The 22,188-nt window shown below is 37.5% G+C and overlaps 1 protein-coding gene across 2 annotated transcripts in view; it reads left to right on the top strand.

The window, feature by feature from the left end:
• Positions 1-22,188, top strand: part of PCSK5 (proprotein convertase subtilisin/kexin type 5) — a 227,494-nt gene that overhangs the window by 15,549 nt on the left and 189,757 nt on the right. For both annotated transcript variants that reach the window (XM_066568788.1, XM_066568789.1), the window contains exon 2: positions 8,592-8,696. In XM_066568788.1, coding sequence (XP_066424885.1) covers positions 8,592-8,696 — 105 coding nt within the window. The remainder of the gene's footprint in view (positions 1-8,591; positions 8,697-22,188) is intronic.

Genomic DNA, 22,188 nt, shown 5'->3' with positions numbered 1-22,188 from the left:
GGATTCTTCCTCCTGCAATTAATAAATTTTAGTGTGATCTAGCATGTATTAGAATTAAGGCTATGATACAGTTTGAATTTATTCTTTCTAATACCTAAATTAATCTTACCTGCTGATTTGTACTAAAACTTGTTTGTGTTAGAAACTTTCTGGGTTTTTTAAATTATATAAAACACTTTATATTGCTATTTGGTTGTTAGGTTTTTTTCTCTTTATTTTTCCAAGTAATTCCAAGTGCTAAATAAAGTTACCAAGAGAGCACTAAAGTACTGTAATTTCAAAAAGCAGAGTTTCATTTGACAATATTTGTTTTAAAATACAACTGTACAAAGTAACCTTTATTCAGAAAGTGTGATGTAGGAAGCTTTTTCCAATTCACCTCAACTTTTAAAAGTTATGGATCAGTTAGGAGTCTCAAAAGAAACATAATTCAGTTTATGATGCTAAATCTATTTTATAATACATTTTTTGTACAGCAATTCTCTATATGGAAAAATAGAACTTTGATTTTTAAAAATAGTTTAGAATAAATCTATCTAGGAATTTAGAATTCCACATTTAAATGTAGCTTTTAGTTTAAATTAAATTATATTTTAGAATTGAGACTATAAATGTGCTTAAGTTATATTCTGTAATGCAGTAGAAAACCTGGAAAAGTAAAATGATGAGAAAAACTATTTTTATAGAGGTAATCCCAAATCAAATAGATCAACTATCTTGGTTTGAGACAATGGGCACTCTAAAATGAGTAACATACCCCTTGATTCCAACCAATCCCTTTCCACCAGTAAGGAACAAGATATGAGTTGATAGAAGTGAAAAAATGCCCCAAACCTGTTTAGTAACAGAATGCCAACAGGCAAGGGAAAAAAAAGTAAGTAACTTTTTGACAGCAAACTGATAAATCTCACAACCCCCAGTGAACAAAGAGAGGTCCCAGTGCTGGAAATGCCCTTTCACAAGATGTATCCAGCTGGAGATGGCCACGTCTTGGCTGGAGGGCAAGGTGAAGGTGATGTCACACCTCCATAGGCGTGCTCCAGACAACCACATCTTTCCCTCTGGAGCAGGAAGCCAATGACTTGAGCTGGCTTGACCAGCAGACACCTGTGGGACTTGACCAAAGGCAGCTCAAAGCCACCAAATGCAGCCTCTCCAAGATGTGCAAACCCCCCCCAAAATTAAAAGAGAATCCAAAAAAGGAAGACAAAACCTTTGCCTGAGCAAAGACCAAACAGCCCACAAAGCATATACCATGCGGCAAAGAACCGGAAATTGCCCCTGAGAGAGGATTTAAAAAATGCCCATGACAGCGTTTCCAGGCACACACACAGCATACCTGCCTTGTGGAGTCTTACAGTAACAATTTTTGGGCATAACTGTTATGTTACTACAGTTACAATACCATAACTGTAAAAAATCCTAACTTTGATACTGAATTAGAATGATATCAAAAATTATAACCTACCTCAGAATATCGATGTGTTTTATCCTACTAACAAATATGAAAATTAAAAGGCTGGAGTTTATTTTTCAATTGAAAGAATTAATGTGTTACTTTATTCTTAAAATACAGCAACATGTAAGCAACAGCAGTGACAATATCTTGAAGAACATAAGGCTGAGCTACTTTATTTTAATGGCTGCTACTAATTTTCGGCATTAGCTATTTGAAAAGCCAAACTAGTTCCAGGCAAGTGCCCAGACAACATTTCTCCATTCAATTAACTGAAACATAAATGAAAAATACAAAATAAGGCTAAAATGGTGTATTTTAATTCAGTAAGGTGATGTGCTTTCCTCTCCATTTGAACTTGAATGAAACCAACTCATTCATTTGAATGAGAAGAAATGCCAGTAGTTAAATGGTAAAGTGTTGTGTTCCCACCAGGTTGAAGAGAGGCAGTGTGATTTACTTCTGTGGTATTGTGATGTTTCTGCTGAAATAGCCATGTGGGTTTTTTTTAACTTCACTCTTTTACAGTTTTCTTTATTTTTCATACGCAGGTGGTTCAAAAGGGAATCTTAATTTTTCCATTTGAACTGTCCTGTCCTCCAGACTGAAGATTCAATAAACTGGGCTAGAAGTCCTGCTTAGAGTATAGCCTTTTTTCCATCTAAGAGACTCAAAAAATTATTCAGGAAGAAGGGGTGTATGTAAGACCAAGCCCGACTTGTTCAGAGTTTCACTATTTAGGAGCAGCAACACTTTGCAGACATCATGTCCATTTAAAACAAACCTGAAGAAAAGGGAATATGGGAGAAGCAGATATGAACCTTGAGAGCAAGGTTTCTGCCTCTATCATACAGAGATATCTCCACAATATGGGCAGTTGAATTTCTGTTAGATAACCAATAAAAAAACCTTTAAATTTCATATTATGTTTGGGAGAGACAGAGCCCTCATCTCAGTCTGCAGCTCAGATTTCTGAGCAGCTCTGCTGCTGTTCTTATGGTGATCGGTCTTCCAGCCTCAGTGTGCTGGAGATCTGTCGGGGCTGACCCAACAGTGGGGTTTTGGAGAAAACAGCTGGAGACTGAGAAAGTGTGGTCACTACTGTAGTATCTTACAGTGAAAAAACCCTATCCTAGTCCCCCCAAAACCTCCACTACACTGTTCTATTTCTTGCAATATAAGTTGAGTTTAGGTTACAGGTCTGGAATGAACATGACCTTACCAGGTATGGGTGCTTTAATTTGGGTGGGTCAGTGAACAGCTAGCAGCTTCTGCAGAGCTTTTTTGCCTCTAAATGCTGAACCAGAATACTGGTTTTAAGATGCTTAAGACTTGCTTGTCTGGAGTGATTCAAGAAGGAAAGGGAGTGGCAGTTTTCTGCAGTATCATTGAACACCTTTACATGATAATGACAACGAGCCAACAGGGGTCAAAATTAAGGGCTATGAACTCTCCTTGTGAGATTTCAGATTTACATTTGAAGTGCATTTTTTGCCTAGTCTTGTTAGACCTCATAAGATCCCTATGGGCTCACTTTTCAAGCTTGTCTTGGTCCCTCTTAATGGTAGCACATTTGTCTGCTGTGTCAGCTGCACCACTCAGCTTGGTGTCTTCCAGGCCATTCTGTCATCTGTTATTCTTTGTGTGCTGGTTTTACCAACAGGGAACTAAACTCCAAATATGCCACTTGCGCCCACCCCTTCTGGTAATGGAGGGACAATAAGGAGAGATTATGTGATGAAAATAACAATTTACTAAAATCACAATAACCACAGCAGTATCAATAGTAAAAACTATTCAAAAAGAAGGGGGATTACCCACAAAAGAACATTCACCACCAGGAACAAAGAAAAACACTTCTCAAAGATACCACTAGGTGTGATCTCCAAACAAAGGCAATATGGTGAGGAGAGCTTCCACAGCATAGTGTTCTCTCCCACCCTTCCACCCAGCCCAAAAAGAGTGAAAAGCAGGGACAAAACAAAACCTGGAAGCTAGTTCATCTGGAAAAGGAATTGTGCAGCTGCTGGCTAAGCTCAGTCCTCTGCACTTGCTTGAACTGCCACCTCCAACTCTGCTGCCTGGAGCTGTCCACCTCAACGCTGCAACTCCCATAGTAGAGCTACAGAGGAAAAATGGGAGGAGGGAAGAAAACAGGTGGGCAGCAGAAGAGACCAAGTCCACCATGGATTAAGAGCATAGTCCACTCTGCTTTTGTGACCAAGGCAAGAGTGGTAAATTCCCAGTTTCTGGCCCTGGCTTTTTCCTGCCAAAGCTCTGCCCCCCAAGCATGATGTGGGTGGTATCAAATAAACAATGCTAAAAACTCCACCCCCTTTTCTCTTTAACTGGGACACTATGAAAATGTTTTAAATGTTATCACATTATACAGAGTACACCAGAAATTATATTTTGGAGACAAATGAAAATGCTTCAATCAAAAAAAAGTGTAAAAGTATGAAATAGAGTTGAAATGATTTTGTTAAAATGAAATAAGGGTAAACTTCATAAAATTTCTTCATCTCTCTGTTTTTGATATTTTCTTCTGCCAAGGACTTAAAAACTTTGGAAATTTTTTGCAGTTCTATAAAATGGGAAGTGTCATACCTTCATCTCCCTGTGAAATATGATCCTGTGCCTATTTATAATGATTTATATTCTCTGCACAGGGGTAGCTGATGTGTGCTTCTTTGGCTCTTTTAGTATCTTACTGAGTTCAGAATTATATCTGTACCTGATCTGTCTTCCTTTCCAAATCCATTTAGGAGCAAATTCATTAAAGTCCAGGAGAAACAGGGAATCTGACAATATGTCATCCAGTTCACTAAATCAGTAGCATTTTGTTTACTACTCAGCCCTCTGGGAGAAGAGCACTTTGCACCTAGATGTTTAGAAGATTTGCCTCTTAAAAAAAAAAAATTGTTTACTGGGTAAGAAGCATCTCTTAGGTTTTTGCCCAGTAGCTGGAATGACTTCCCTACTCTTGTTCAGCTACATAGAAGTTTCAGTCAGTTTAGTTTCAGAGCTTAGTCAGATAGATCAGTTTGGTGGCCATATAATATGAATAAACATAGTATAGTATGTTTAGTTGTCCTATAAACATAGTACAACTAAAGTGTACGTATAGGTCTGTTGAAAATGTTTATCTACAAAGACTACTTCTACAGATATTAGGACTTCTTTACACCCACTGTCCATTCTTTTTCCTTTGGCCAGGCAATATTTCCCTATTTATTTTTTAAAGAAATCATGCCTCTGTGTAAAAAAAAGGAGAGTATTAGGATTTCTCAAGGATATATCAGTGAAACTGCCAGCAGTCTGTAGCAGTAGTAAAGTAGTTAGCTCTGATGTTTCTGTGTTCAGACTGCTTTTCTCTGAGAATGCCTCTAGGACCTGGGAGTTAAAAGTATAAAAAACAATTTAACAAGAACATACACAGTGAGAAGTTTTATTGTGCTGTAATTACATGGTTTAATTCTTCTTCCTAGTGGTCCAAGGAATTGGAAGGTCTAAGTAAATTCCCATTAAGGTAAGAGAAGGCAAAAATGCTTTTAGTAATGCTGGTTTTACTTTGCTGTGAAAGGCACTGGCACTTAGTGATTATGAATTTAATTACACTTAAAAGATTTGGGTTTGTTTTAATTCCTTGTAAATTGTGAACTAAAGCTGTAGATCTCACAATTTTAAATGATCACTATTATTATCAGAAAACCAATGGTGTTTGGAAGACATTGCATTGCAATTATCATACATAATTCCAAGGCCTTAATTCTCTCTTCTCAGCCCAAGTTCTCAGAGGGAGTAGATCTGAACAAGGATTACAAAGCCTCATGCTGTCCCCCTTGGGATGGAAGCATGCAGATGCCTGCAGTATGTTCCATGAATGGCTAGTTCTGCTAAACTGTAGAACCTCCAGGAGTACAGTTAAATAAATTTAGGTAATCTCCTAAATTTACTGGTTTGGATGCCCTCAGAGTGGTGAGCTAGAGTTAATTTTCAGTAAGTAATTAATAAATAAACACCTTAAACTAGTGCAAGACAAAACACTGAGGGCTGGATGATATTGAGACCTTGTAGCAGAAAACAGGATGGATGCTTATTTTTGTTGTAATATGGCCTTTCTGTTTAAACAGTTCTGTGAAGTTGTAAAATCCAGTTGCCTGTCTGAGCTGAGTCTGTTCAGTAACGTGTGCCTTCGTAGACACACAGACAAAGTAGTGGGTTTCTAATGCACTCTGAAGGCAGCAAGGTCTAGAAAAGTTCAGTTACCTTTATACGTTACTGGTGGGGTGAGTATGCACTTTACAGGTCTCTGAAGACTTACAAAGCAAGACTAGCATCACTTCAATCTTAGCTAGCACTAGCACTTCAATCTTATTTGAGACTAATGATAAGTCCAGGAAACATCCAGAAAGTAACTGATTACATCCCTCTGTCTCAGGGAAGCATGCCATCACTTGCACTTGCACTAAGCTTGGCACCAAATTTCAGTGATTGTTATAAATAATAGAGATGTAGAAAGAGTGCAACAGTACCATGATGCTACTGGACTGTGCTACAGGCTTTTAAAATCAGAATAAACTTTAGTTGCTGCAGTCTAAAGTAATGGAGTAGAACAGAGTAGAACAGAGTAGAACAGACTAGAATAGACTAGAATAGACTAGAATAGAATAGAATAGAATAGAATAGAATAGAATAGAATAGAATAGAATAGAATAGAATAGAATAGAATAGAATAGAATAGAATAGAATTGGAAGGGATCTACAGTGCTCATCTAGTTGACAAATTCAGGGCTGACCAACAGTTCCAGCACATTATTAAGGGCATTGTCCAAATGCCTCATAAATACTGAGAGGCTTGGGGCATTCACAGCCTCCCCAAAAAGCCTGTTTGACTATCCTCTTGGTAAAGAAAGTTCAGTGTGAACCTCCTTTGATGCCATTCTGAACCATTCTGACACATCCCTGAATCCTAGTGGGAAGAGATCAACAGCTTCATCTCCTTGTCCCCTCCTCAGGAAGCCGTAGAGAGCAATGAGGTTACACCTATTCTCCAAGTCAAAGTGCTCAGCCCCACTTCACAAGCTATGCCTTCCATGCTATTCGCCAGCTTTGTTGGCCTCCTCTGGATGCATTCAAGGACTTTTACATCCTTCTTAAATTGTGGGGTCCAGACCTGCAGTGAGTACTCTAAATGAGGCTTACCAAAGCTGAGTATGATGAGATAACCACCTCCTTTCTCTGGCTGGTTATGCAGTATTTGAGGTACTCCAGGATGCAGTTTGGCCTCATGGTTGCCCACATACATGGCTGACTCACACTTAGCTTCATGTCAGCTGGCACCCACAGGTTGCTGTCTGCAGGGCTGTGCTCCGGCCACTTCACTTCCATTTTACGCTTGTCCTGGTTACTTAATCCCCAGTGCAGAATCCAGCATTTTAGCTTTAAATTTCATCCCATTAATCATAGCTCTGATCTATCCAGATGCATCTGCCAGGCCTTTAGTCTCTCAAGAGGATCAACAGCAGCTCCCAGTTTGGTATCATCAGCAAACATGCTAATGGAGCATTTAAATCCTATATCCAGATTGTTGTTAAATATATTGAACAGAGCTGGTCCTAGGACTAGGAATAGGAATAGGACTGTTGACTGGCCACCAGCCAGATGTAACCCAGTTCGCTACAACTGAGCTCACTTGTGTTGTGGAGGTGTGCCAGTTCAGCTGGAATTGCCTTTCAGAGAGAAGGCAGCATGAAAATTACTCTACTACTGATATACTCATTAGTCTTAGACAAACCTATTCCTATTTAATTTATGATAAACTAAATTGTTTTAACGGAATGTTTTGGTATTTTTGTTACACTAGACATAAGTTACTCTTCCAAAATAAAGATATTGATGGACTACCTACACAGACCAGTGTTGATATCCTAGATCCAGTTTTCCCTGTTAAGTGAATTAATTTAAATTTTTTGCTTTTTTCTATCAATATCAGTCTTTTATTTGTAGTCTACTTTCAAATTTTCCCAAGACTTTTGTTTTCTAATGTTCTAAATATTCTTGGAATTTGTGAGTGACTTACTTCCAGTTCTCTTCAAGTCTTTAGTGCTGAGCTCTCAAGTTTCCTGTGTGTGTATTCTTATAGATGCAAATTAAGAAATCTGAGGGGTTTTTTAAGGTGAAAGTTTTCAAGTGTTGCTCCATCCTCTTTGGTGATATCATTTAGCTCTATTTGGAAAGCCAAGCCTGTTTCATGAGGTCACTTTGAGTTTTAACTTGAAATGAGAAAAAACTTTTTTTGCTCATCATTGAGGAACTTGAAACTAAATTATGAAGTATCTTACAAGATTTGCAGTGTGCTAGTAGGTAAAATTCCAAATGAGCCGGAGGGGCATTCTCCCAAAGACGAGGAGACTGTATATTTGTAGGTGAGTGAAACTGAAGTTTCAAGTTAAAAATGAAAAATGAAAGCAGACATATTGATGACTCTGGAAAAGAAGATTTATTTTTCAAATTGTGAAGGCCATGTCACTTCACCATTTATATTTCTATTGTGTACTGAAGGAATGAGCAAGAAGCATTTTTATGGCACCATTTGAAATTTGCATATTATCCTATGAAGTTACCATTTCCATCTTTCTTTCTTGTACTTTTTGCTCTCATTTGATAGAACATGGAAACTATTCCTGTTGTATAGTCCAATGCTGTGAATGTCTTTTTTATAGTTTAATTATATAAGTAACCAAGTCTAGTGTGTTTTACAGTACATTTCCTTAAGCAAACTAAATGAAAAAAAAAAATTAATGATTTTTATACTTGCTGTTTTAGGACAAGTTTGGATATAGATTGATATAGAATTACCTGAAGTACTGCATATAAATTAAACATTAAAAAGGTAGATATAGCCAGACTAAGCAGCTCAGTTATAATCTTTGGTTATGCAGTTACTGCCTCAAGGATACTTCATCTACTTCATATCATATGTCCTTCTTTTGAAAGATGATCAGTGGGTTCAAGTAACATTTCAGCTCAGAGGAAATTGCATAATTTATAGACTTTCCAAAATGAAAAACAGGAAACCAGTTTCATTAAATTAAGTCTTCCACTCCTTTTTTTTTCTTTTGTGCTCTTACAGATTGGAACATTGAAGGACTACTACCACTTCTACCATAGTAAAACAATTAAAAGGTCAGTTCTCTCAAGTAGAGGTACCCACAGCTTCATTTCAATGGAACCAAAGGTAAGAAAATCCATGCATGTGTCTGAGGAAAAAGCCTTTGCATTTTTTATATGAAATATTATACCAGAGGACATTCACCTGAATGGCATATAGCATTACAAGAATTACCCTATCTGTTTTCTAAGGTTCTACTTCTCATTAAAACAAAGTGAAGAAGATACCATGCTATTAAGTATATGCTATTCTTGGAACAGAAAGTGCACGATTGTTCCTAGATGAATACTTGAATTTTGATAATGCACTAATTACTGTGCTTCTCTGTAAAAGCACACACGTAAGATCTGTGTCTTCAGATTTCTTCTGTGAAGCAACCAGCTTTAAAAATAAAAATGGGCAATGTGGGATGGTACACTGTTCAGAGGAAAGTTTCTCTTGCTTTTTTTCTTGTCTTCTTCTGGACTTGGTCTACAACGGATTAAAAATAGTACTCTTTTCAGTGGTCCTTTTGGTAGTTTAACTGATCATAATTTTAAGATCTGCATGAAAAATGGTGCCATTTTTTTTGGCATACACTATAATAGGTAGCTGTCAACACAATTTAATTACTGGTTTATAGTTAAATAGAATATCTTCATGTATCCTACCCACAACACATTTTTGTTTGAATTCTTTAATTTCAGTGATTAGTAGCTTATTCACGGACTGCAGAATTGTATTGCCTCTGGTTTTCTTTTAGAAAAAAAGTTTGGTGAGGATCCCATTAGCTTTTTTATGCTGTTCCTGCAATGAAGTCTTGCCAACAAGCCCCCAGGCCCCTGGTGTGGTAATAACAGAGTCAAGCTTTTTTAAATTATTGTATGATGAATGTTCTCTGTGAAGGGTTTGTCAGGTTTTACTCAGCAAATCATTTATGAGAAGTAAAAGTTACTGGTGAAAGAGTTTGAGCACTGTACAAATTGAGCATCATAGAGGAATACTTCTGCCATCTGGAAAACTGTGTTTAGGTCTGAAGTTCCTCTTGAGGATGGGACAATACTAGGAATGTACACAAAAAACCTGTGCTCAATCCTCTGTTGATAGGCCTGAACTGCTTAACCCTTTGAGAGCACCAGCAGCTCTGCTGAGCAGTGTATACTGAGGGTTAGTATAAAAGTGGCCAGGACCCAAATCTCCGTTCCCATGAGTACTGAGACCCACCACTCAAACAGCAAGCATGTAGAATAGGTAAAAATGCGAAAGGAAGGGTAGGTGTTCACATCTGCATCAGTCCATGCTCTTTCCATATGCACAAAGGTGGAGCAATTAACACACCAATGCAGAAGTTTGCATGCATGTACCACCATAAACTGTGATGTTACATCCAGCTTCCAGATACCCCATCCGCACCTCTGGCAGGCAGTCCAGAATACTTTGGCTAGAATACTGAGAGACTCTGAGGCAGAACACAGCAGAAAATCAAAATGATCATTTATTTATTATGCTGTTTAGGTCTTGTCTCCAATCTGTGCTGCTTTTGGTATAGACTTTCTAAATTTCGGAACCATTACGTATCACTTCAATATTGAGAAGTTCTAGTGAGGGTTGTACAAGGTACCCAACCCTGTTTATGATTCTGTACCCAAAGAGAAGCTGATGTTCTAATACCTAGATCTGGCAAGAAGTGTTTGTATGATTCACTTCGTGACTGCTTCACTGAACCTAGGTTTGGGAACTCTTATGTGGCTGCAGACAGGTCAGTAAATGGACATGTATTTGTAGCATAAAGACAACTTTGTCCTCAGTGTGTATAACATTTAATGATTATTAAAGCAGACTGGCAAGTTAATTATTCTATATAAGCTAGTTCTTTTAAAACAAAAGGTTTAATATTGTGTATAAGGCACATTGCATTGCTGTGAGAATTTGCAAGTACTGCACACTACTGTATTTATGAGTGTAATGGTATCTAATGCCAATATTTGCTGCAGATTAGTCAGCATGGGTATTTGGGAACAAAGAAACACTGAGGTTGATTTACTTTCCAAATAATTTAATGGTAGTTAACTTAATGCTGAAAAAGCTCTCCCTTTTACATGCACGTGGAATTAGCCTGTTCTGTGTTGCTTCAAACATGGATCACTAATTTATTCCTTTACAAAATTTTTAAGGATGGAATTCTGATTGAGTTGCTATTTGTTATGTAAATAGCCTCCATATAATGGAAAAAATGATGAATTTTGGTATTTCTGAATTATTTTAATGGATAGTGTTTGATTTCATTGTGTGAATGCACAATGAAAGATGTAGAACTAATAGAAAATCTTGTAATTGTGGATTTAAATTAATGAATTGTTTTGAAAATATTTTGTTTTATTTTCTTCTTCTGGAAAAGCCTCTTGACACTGTTATAAACAATATGAATAGATGCAACAGGGAACATAATAACTGGGTGTGGCACTTAGTGCTGTGGCCTAGTTGACAAGATGGGGGTTGATCAAAGGTTGGACTTGATGATCTTTGAGGTATTTATCAGCCTTTTGTGATTCTGTGATAAACTGAAGACATGTGGGTTGCACATTTTTACACTTTCCCCAGCGTTAGCCTGTATTAACCTCATATCATCTGTATTTAGATGAAAAGGTAAAGGATATACAGTATAACACAGTTTTGTCAATTGTCATCCACATATTTACCTAGCAGTGCTACATGTTGTCATTTAGCAAAGAAAAAGATTAAACAGTTTTAGGAAAAGATGCATGAGAAAGGCTGTAATTTCCTTAACATAGATTGTAATGGAGAAAATTTGAAACATAGCTTTATTCGCATTATCTTTCTCAGCCAGTGAATAGTTATGTGGTATTTTGCATGTCCTAATGGGAAAACACAGAAGTGGAAGAAGTCTGTGGATTTAAAGGAGAGACCAAAGCCAACTGAATGAAATCTATTAACAGAGGTTTCTGGTCTCTCCAGCCAATCTGCTGTTTGTGGTTGGCCTTTGGCAAGGGTCAATGAGAGCACCACACCATGAATCAAAAGCTTTTTTTTAGCTTCAGAGTTTGCTCTGCAAAGTTATTTTGGTGATCCCACTATGCATGAAACAATAGGAGTAGGAGCAAAAACTAAGTGGGAAGATGTACAGAATGAGTCCATGTTGAAAGGTATCAGGAAGCTCTAATTAGCTATTAAATAGTTGAGTGTATTGATGGTAGACAATCTGCTGAAACCAGACTATTACAGCATTTCTAGGGCTGAGAAGAAAGAGCTGAGGCATGCCTCTGGGTTTGCTGCAGTAGTGAAATCAAGAATCACAAAGTGGGAAACATTTAAAGTGAAGATTGAAACTGCAGTCTGAAGGCCAGACTTTTCATCAATAAAAACAATAAGGGAAACCAGGTGGAGCTTTTCTATTAGTAAAGAGATTGCAACTCCAATGAAATGTAAGAGTTGAAGTGTCTATGCATGACAATGGTACATGCAAATTAAATGGACAGCACAACTGAAATTTTTATTTTATTTATCTTTTTATTTTAAACTGTTACATAAAATAAAGAATTTTTAGTGAAGAACCGTGATAATCAAATTTGTGATTCATATGGTAAAAAAATCCCACAAAATAGGTGGCATAAATAATCCTAGAAGATGACTGTTCTTAAGGTAATAGAGGGCAGATAAAAGATTGATAATATACTCAAATAGATGTACTAAAGTTTGTTCTGTTTTTCTCATGAGGTTCCCAGAGTCTCCCATCACAACAGAGATCTGAAAAAGACATCTGGCCCACAGTAATGCTAAAAACCATGCAATGAATAATTTGTTTTCCTGTTAAGTGTGACATCAGCCAACTTTGGAGCATAGTGCATCTTTATCAATCTCTACTAAGATGGCATCTCATATTTTTCTAATTTTAATGAATTTTGGGTAGGTTTATTTGTGGTTTGAATCCTGTTTGATGGGTCATAAAAACATAAAGACTACATAAGATAGGACCAGAAAGATTTACAGTCTTATTGAAATAAGAAATAAAGCTACCTTTTCATAAGGAAGATACTCTGCTTGAGCACAATTTTGCAGTAGTGTCATGCCTTTGTCATCTGTATGCCAGGATCAGAATAGCTGGGAAAACATTACTCCCAGACACTTATATTTTATGCAGCCTGATCTAACCCTACACAGAGTGTAGGAGTATGATGGAGCAGAAAGCCTTATCTTTGCCAAATCAAGATAAACAGAACTCATGGTACCAGCATGTAAAATGCTGGCAAGCATCATTTCTTTGAAGACACAAATGATATAGGCTGTTTTCAGAGGATAGGAAAGTAATGCCATAAGCCTGTCCTTATTACTGGTAGAGCAGTTGTGTTCATGAGAGCACAAAGGGAAGCAGAGCTGTAGTAGCCATGAGTAACCTGGGGCTTTTAAAGCTATCACCATGGACTTAAAGCTTAGAGAAATTAGATGAGAATGTTATTATGGGTAAGGTGGTAGTTAGTTGTTAAACCTTAGTGAACAAAAAGATTTTGTTAGACATACAGGATAACACAACAGTTAAACAGTGGGACTAGGTAAGTTACTGATGTCTGCATGGTTAACCATAAAATGTACAAACACACAGGGACCAAGAATCAGTAAGATGTTACTTGGTTGCAAAATAATAGGAACCATCATGCTCTTTTCATGTTCAGAGTTTGACTGGAAGTTTAAGTAAGTTCTTAAATAATCCAATATTTACCACTGTGGTCCCTGTAATTAATTACCTGAAAAAGCTTGTACATGAGCAATCCTTACATCTTTAACTTAGTAAAAATCAAGAATAGGTTTGGCTGTTTTCAAAGAGCCTTTTATGGGGTGAGTTAAAGCATGAACTGAATCACAATGAATCAGAGGAAATAGTAATATCTCTCGATGTCACCTGCTTCTGGAGTATTAATTAGTTTCATGTAAACATGAGCAAATAGTCCTACAACTAGGATTTTTTTTCGGGGCTTTTTGAAATATGAAGTTGCTGTTCACTGATAAGAATTCTAGTAGATCCTGCTAGTTATTCTAACTGTTCATTGTGCTGTAAATTTTGTATTATTTGGTTGTTCGTTTTTTTAATGGTAATTGAAACCTGTACTTATAGAGGTGAAAGTCATGTTAGTTTTAGTTTAAACTATATTCATCCCTGGGAAATAAGTGTTGCTTCAGCAGGAATCAAGAATATGTTTTGCATGCTGAGGCTGCATCACACTTGTTTTTATTCATCACTCAGTAATGACTATTCAGCAGTTCAGAATGTACCTAGATCTAGAATAAAGATGGAGATAAATCCCAGTGAGTATAGCAATAAAGTAGCTGCATTTTGTAGCAGGTTTTTCCCTTATCACAGAATTCTATAATGGTTTGAGTTGGAAGACACTTTTTGGAAGTCATCTAGTCCAACCTGCCTGCAGTGAGCAGGGACATCTTAAACTAGATCAGGTTGCTCAGAGCTCTGTTTGTCCTCGAATGTTTCAAGGGATGGTGCATCTGCCTATCCTCTCTAGACAACTTGTTCCAGGGTTTCACCACTCTCATTGTAAACAATTTCTTCCTTATTTCTAATCTGAATCAACCCTCTTTCTGTTTAAAACCATTTCTCCTTATCCTGTAGCAACAAGACCTCCAAAAAAATTTGTCCCCATCTTATTTGTCCCCTACACATACTGAAAAGCCTCAATAAGGTCTCCCTGGAGCCTTCTTTTCCTGAGGATATACAGCCTCACCTCTCTGAGCCTTTCCAAACAGAAGAGGTACCTCAGCTCACAAACCATTTTGCAGCCCTTCTCTGGGCTCACTCCCAGCAAGTCTTCCTGTACTGAGGACCCCAGAGTTGAATGCAGCACTCCAGGTGGGTTCTGAAGAAACACAATATGTTCAGTGCCTCACCCTTTTTATCAAGCAACATCACAGAAACCTGGTGCTGGACCAGAGTGTTGTTTCTTTCTCAAAAAGAACCCTGGTAAAAATCCTGACCCTTCTCCTTGCCATCCTGACTTTTATCGGGTTCCTTCCTCATCTCTTTACCATCTTAAGAAAATAATTATATGAAAATAGTTAAAGAATGGAATCCTGCAAAATAATGTTTTCGCTTTTTCCGGTGGGTGGGAGAGGAGGATTTATTTCCTCATTTGCTGCATTAATTAGGAAGTCAGCCAGTTATAACCCCTCAACTAATCTGCAATTCTTTTCCAGAAGTTAACAATGAGATTTTCATTGCCAAGGAGTTTTGTAAAATGACATGACAAGTGAAAAAATGGAATCTAATCTAATACTTCTTTTTAATGTACTTGAAATTAGATATTTTGGGGGATCCAAGCTCCTTTGAGACAGATGCCAACAACTGATGAAATCATGATGAAATCATGTGAAATCATGAGGAAAGGGAAATCTAAGCGTAGGTAACTGAATACAGTAATATATTTCAATAAAAACTTCCATATTCCCCAACAGTGAATATTTTCCTTTTCTAAAACTATTACACTGAATTCTTGCTGGCCATTTTGGTGCTTCTAGTAGAAAACATTAAAAGGTAATTCCACTAGGAAGCTTCAATGACTGTTTTTTTTTTCTTTAAGTACAAACAGCAAATCAGCTATTAATTAGACATTAAAAAACCTTTTGTTCTTCAGAGATAAACCTGTCTCACTAGTGCTACAATTAACTTCATTAAATGTTTCTACCTATTGTAAATAAAGAGAAATAACTATTATGTGACAAAATTTGTTGGCTGAAGAACAGATACTTCCTCTCATAGAAGCAATGGATTTGGCCAGTAGAATAAAATGGGAAAGCCCTTTATATTCATGTGATATTGGCTTTTCATTTTTAGATTACAGTCACCCAAGGTTCATCCTTACCCTGGTTTTGTGTTCTCCGCTGTTCCCTGTGCAGAAAACACCAAATTTTAGGTTGCTCTTCTTCCTAATGTTGGACCAGCTGTCCAACAGTGTTGGACAGCTGTCAGTAATCCCATTCCACTGCTCAGCAGTCTTTAGGCATTGTGGTAGAGCTGCTATTAAGGTCTCTGGCCTTCATGGTCAATCAGAAAGATTTTGGGTGACTCTAAAGTGGCAGGCAAGGACTCAGCAATCTCTTCACAGAAGTAACTAAAACTTTCTGGACCAGGAATAGTGGAAATGATACAGATTTCATTTGTCTCTGATATATTTGGAGCCTTCTGGTTTTAGAGAGGCAAAAGCAATCGTGCCCACATATATGCAATGACCTGGGCCTTTGCAAGGGACTCATGCTATTAAGAGAAGAAAAAATATATAAATAGTCTATTCTAAATTTTGCAGACCAACATATGTCTTGAGCATGATAAGTCTCGACGATTTAAAAACATTGGCTGAATTGTAGCTGGATTTTAGCTTAGAACTGTTCAAACCATGGGGGATTTTTCATTTGAGCAATCATGTTCCTTGCCTTCTCTGCACTTGGTGAATTTGGGGCTTGTGGCGATAGAACTCCTTGGCTTTTTTTTTTTGTAGAGTGTATTCTGCTTTTAAAATTATTTCCTACAAACATTTTGAGCAGAGGTTAGGATCAGTGACATTATTTCCAACTATAGCCTAGATCTTGTTACAGAAACTTGTTTAGGAACCTTAAAAATAAATAGAAATATTCTTTAGGAATAACTGGGGGGAAAACTCCCTTCAGGGCATGCTTTAGCTGTGTAGGGAACAAATACTTCTGAAAGTTGGTGAAATGCAATGCTACATTCACATAGTAAGATGAAGATTCTAAATGTAACCTACCTCTTGAATTTGGGGGCAAAGTGGGGAAAAATGTCTTTCACTTTTCCCTTCACTGTCACTGTGTTTCCCTTCACTGTCACTAGAGGAACCTCAACAAAAACATATTTACGTATCTTAGGAACTAAATGTAGGGTTCATACATGATAATAGTTACAATTTTCTTGTGCAGACTGCTGGAGCTGTAGTGCTAATCCCAGCAATAAATAAATTCAGAAAAACATCTTACTAGACCTAACTGCATTTAGCATTTGATATCTTATTTTACAAAATTAAAGTACTTAAGATACAGATAATTAGTTATCAATACTTCTTTTGGTTCCTTCCATCCTTATATTTTATAAGTGTTAAAACGGTCCAGGATATCGTAAGTGCACAGTTGACTTTACATCAGTAGAATAACAAAAACAAGGAGGAAAAAAAACTTTGTCCATCCATTGCTTCATCAGAGGACATGTTAGCATCATGGAATTAAAGTTTGGAGAAGTTATTTGAGCAGCATACACATCAGTATGGTGCAGCACACTGTGAGAGTTAGCAGCTGATTTGAGCAGGGACTAGTAGAGGTTGCAGCTGCTTTTGCTGAGAGTGCAAAAGGTATGTGCAGCATGCAGAATAGCTAACTTAATTAGACGTCTTTGAGTTGTTACAATTGGGTGACTTGGTTTGGTTGGAAGGGACCTTAAAAGTCACCTCACTCCAGCTCCAGTTTAGATGCTTTTCTATCCATTCTGGGATAAGATTTTCTCTGCACTACTCGTGTCAGAATGCTTTCTTGCTTAATGGCACATCTGTCTGGTTTGTTCTCCTGTGCAAGCTGGGAACTCTCATCCTCACTCAAAGTGAGACCACTAATGGAGGGACCTACAGTGCATGTGAAGGCAGATCACAGACGTGTGCAATGTTACTTTATAAGTGCAAATGCCATTTGAAAACAAACTCATGCACAAGAAACACAAGGAAAATCCATTTGCAACCTAAAAAGGAAAAGGGTGTTACATTCCTCACACAATTCAGGAAGCACTAAAGGATTTTGCTCAGCCTTAATGATGGCAAAAGCACTTTAGGTAAATATATGTGTGGGAAATTGAAAGCCTTAAGAAGACAATTTCATCATAGCAGTTACAAACATGTAAAAGCAGAAAGTTGTAAAGAAAAGATATTTGCAATCCTCAGTCCTTAGATGCTAGTAGATGCTAATACTTGAGTTTCTTTACAGTTCCAGTAATGCAGTACTTGCTCCTATGTTTTTTAGCAGCAAAGTGCATTTATAGGTGAAAAATGATAGGACAACTAAATGTTTTTAAAAAAACCAAGGGGAGTTAGTCCTCTAATTTTTAATCTGTGTTCCAAGAGCTTGATAGTGAAGACAGCAGCTCTGACAGCTGCAGTGGTCTTGTGTTTCACGAAGTGTGCTTAAGCTGTTGTTAAAGTCAGTTTCCATTGAGAGTGTTAAGAAAGACAGCAAATTGGTGGTTTGGCTACTCGACTGTAAAATTGCTGGGTGTCAGAAAGTGTCAGAAGAGGAGGAACTGAAGAGATCCTGGTTTTGAACTGTGGAAAGATGCAGCATTCTGGAAGCAGCTGATCCTGTGAGGCCAAATGCCAAAATATCAGCAGGGAGAGAGGGAGAAACTGAAAGAAAACACATTTTGGAAAGGCACATCTCAGAACTGACTGTATAGAAATATAAAAAAACAGCTTCTACACACCATTTCCTGAGGAGATCCAGGTTCCTCTGATGTTGATAATACAGGCTATATTGCAGGACATTCATTAAAAAATGAATTAAAGGTTTTTTTCTCTCTCTCTTGCACTTGGAAAACATTCTGGCAGCAATGTGTACTTCTGACATAATGGATCAAGATTTTTATGCATCTATCTTTCTGCTTCTGATAGGCAAGACCATCATGTTTAATTCCAGTGGTTGTTATCTCACCCAGCTATTCTAAATGGTGGACAGCAAGAAATCATGAGACACATAGATAATTTGTCATATCTGCGATTATTGACAGGTTATTGACAGATTATTGAAGGCAGGAAAAGGGAGCTGGAAAAACATCCTCCCCAAAACAAAGCAAAAGCATCTTCCCACTACCCAATTTTTTGTAATCCTTTCTTTTAGGATTATTTTGAAAAGCCAATGTCACTGAAAAGCCACTCATCATCCTTGGCTGATCTGCTTTACTCTTAACAGATCCTCACCAGTTTTAATGGTTCAGAGGCGGTGCCAGGCAGCTGTGTCCAGTTCACAGCTGTGCTGCTTGAATGTGTGCAGCCTTCATCAGACAACTTTGCTCCTTCCTGCTTCTGACTCAAAACACAGACAAGGCTGGATGTTATAATAAAAGTTTAATAAAAATTTATGCAAGTGGCAAATGCACACCAAGTGCTTCGTAATTTATTCTGTGGAATTGTATTTCTCTTGGTGTCACACAGAACATTGTATGAATCCAAGCAATTCCAAATCCATGTAATCCACTTAAAGCAGTCGTATCCATTGGTGTGTTGACTATCACTTATGTAACCTGTTTTTAACCTACATTATTGTTTGACCTTTTTTTCCCCTTAAAAAAAAAAATTTATTTAGAGAGAGAGTAAATGCTGGCACTCTCATTAGTACTGAAGTTATATATAAATATCTATAAAGCCAGAATAGTGGTTTAACTTTACTTTTGTAAATGATGCAGATTAAAAATTTATTTTTAAGTAGCTGTACTAAATTGAGACTCAATTCGCTGTTTCATCTGTAGCTGTTATAACAACTTTGTGTTTATATGTACATATATGCGCGCGCACGTGCACACACACACACACACACACTTTGTATTTATATATATACTTTGTGTTTTTTATGTAACAACTTTGTATAATGAAACCAGAATTTCTGGATTCCAAAGTTTTTTTGACTTCCAGGCTGTTCCTAAAAACTAGTTCTCAAGAATGCAAATGTCAATAGACTCATAATCTGTGAGATCAAAAGGAAATATTTTGATCATCCAGTCAAACCTTTTTTATTAGATGTCATATGACATCCGAATTGATTTCTATTTGATGCAGAGTGTAGGTTTTAGAAGTTTTTTCAATTTTAATTAAAAATCTGCCAGCAATACAAAGTATCCAGTAGTTTTAAAAATGTTCTGGTTTTGCTTTATGGCCAGTTATTTAACTTCTTCTTTCAGACAGTTCACATTCCTGTAACTATTTGTGAGTTTGAAGAATAATATTGTACAGCAGTTTGGTGACCTGCATATTGTTTGGACACTGTGACCTCAAAAACTTCCCTCTCCTCAGCTAAGCCATCTGAATACCACTTTCTTGTGGTCTCTTTTTGTCTTCATCATATTTGGGCTTCTTTCCTGGGTCCTTGCTATACTGACACACTTTCCTTGCCTTATATCAAGGAAACCAGCAGAGTTTTGCAGCCCTGCTCAGTGCAGATGTTTCGTAAACTTGTCAATTTATGAGCCCAATTACACTTTGAAGAGGTAGTCTGAAGAAGGTATTTTGATAAGAGTTGATGTTGTGGGAGTCTGAGATATCATCTCTTTCAACTTTCACACTGTTCTGGCAAATAGTGGAAAGGCAGTCAAGTGATTTTTAAGCTGTTGTCTGATGCTAATATATGTTTATGAACTAAAGTCCAACAGGTAAAGGAACTGAATGAATGATTAGAAATAAAATAGTACTAGTAATAGGAAGATTTATGAAAACCATTGCAGTTTTTGCAGCTTCTGAAATGTCTTCCCTCATGAAAGCAGACATCTTCTGCAGCACATCTGAGATTCTATCAAACAAAACTTAAGTTTGTATATTTCAGAAGATACATGTTTGTACATTTGAAGTTTATCTTTGTTAGAAAAAAGTTGTTTTATTAGTATAGAGGGTATTCCTATATTGTAATCATATGAAAAAAATCACATTTATATTAGACCATTAAAGTCCTTTTATCCTAATGAAAGACAGTGTAGAAATAGCCATAGAGATTGCTATCAAATTAAGTAAACATAGGTGAAAGAAATTTTGTGAAGACTGTAGACACCACATTGCAACCCTGGAAGTTATGTGACTGGAGACCAAAAAGATGTAGCAAATGCAATTTATCCCATAAATCATAGCTATGGATATAACAATCTTTATTTTCTTTTTCTCAATTTATAATGTGACCAGTGTTGTGAATTGGGAGTGACTGTTTGTGGACACACTTCAATTGCCAGAATGTGCACAGCAACCGTCCTAAAGCTACAACAGTGATATTACCCCTGGTTCATCTGGAGCTTTAAAATAAATGAAAGTAATCAGCCAGTTTGTGAATCAAGCATTACTCCAGCCTTTCTATTATCTGATATGCAGAAATTGAGAGATATGGCCTCATTGGAGACTGGCCGCATGTGTCTCTCACAGGTAGTTTTTGGCAGTTAATTTTGAATGGTGGTGTTCATTTTGATAATGATGTTTAAGAGGGGTAGTAATCAATCTTTTAATATCAGTGAAGTTCACTGACAACTGTAGGACTGAGTTTCAGGGCAGAAAAAGGCAGCTTGTTCCAAAGGTAACTGCTAACAATTCTCCTCCATTGACCTGAACTGGTAGATCAGAGACAGAGTGGCCATGAAACAGTGGTGTTCCCCAATGTTCAGTGTTGGGATTAGCCCTGTTTAGTATCTTCCTCGACAACCTGAGTGAAGGGATCAAGTACACCTTCAGCAAGTTCACAGATGACACCAAGCTGGATAGAAGTGTTGATCTGCTGGAGGGTAGGAGGGTTCTGCAGAGGGATCTGGTCAGCTGAATCAATAGGTTGAGGCCAATTGTATGAGATTCAATATGGTGAAGTTCTGGGTCCAGCCCTTGGGTCACAATAATCCAATGCAGCACTACAGGCTGGGGGAAGCGTGGTTGGAAAGCTGCCTGGTGGGAAGGGATCGGGGGTTGCTGTTTGACAGTGGCTGAACATTAGTCAGCAGTGTGTCCTTGCTGGCCAGGGCCAGTGGCATCCTTGGTTTATATCAAGAACAGTGTGGCTAGCAAGACCAGGGAAGTAATTGGTGAGCCCATACCCAAATCTTGTGTTCAGTTCTGGGTCCTTCACTTTTGTAGAGACACTGAAGTGCTGGAGCAAGTCCCAAGATGGACAGTTAAGCTGGTGAAAGCTCTAGAGAATAGGCCGTATGAGGAGCAGCTGAGGGAGCTGGGGTTGTTAAGCTGGCAGAAAAACAGACTAAAGATCTTCCTGTTCTGTATAACTACATGAAAGGAAGCTGTAGGAAACTGAGGGTTGGGCTTTTCCCCCAGGTAACAAATAACAAGATGAGAGGAGATGGTCTCAAGTTGTGCCAAGGGAGGTTTAGATTACATATTTTAAAAAAAGAAAATATGGAAAGGTTTGTAAAGCATTGGAGCAGACAGCCCAGGAAGGTGGAGTCACCATCCCTGGATACACCATATCCCAGAGTCATAAGCCTTCTGGATATGACACTGAAGGACATGATTTAATGTTGAACGCAGTGATAGTGGTAGATGGTTGGACTTGATTATTTCAAGAATCTCTTCCAACATTATGATTCTATGATTCTAAATAAGAGCAGTAATCAAGTTGTACTACAAAGGCATCTGAAATGCCAAGGAACTAGGGAAATGGGGTGCTGTAAAATATGCCACTGGTACTTAAGTGTAAAATGCAATAAAACGCTAAAACTGAAGCTTAGTGTAAGCACTTTGGTTGAATTCTGAATTTTAAATACTACTTCTAAGTATATGCTATAAACAGGGTCAGCTTGGAAGAAAATACTTCATCC

Source organism: Molothrus aeneus, chromosome Z (assembly GCF_037042795.1).
Source record: "Molothrus aeneus isolate 106 chromosome Z, BPBGC_Maene_1.0, whole genome shotgun sequence".
Classification (NCBI taxonomy): domain Eukaryota; kingdom Metazoa; phylum Chordata; class Aves; order Passeriformes; family Icteridae; genus Molothrus; species Molothrus aeneus.
Note: the sequence above shows the minus strand (reverse complement) of the source record. Positions and strands in the feature narration are given on the sequence as shown.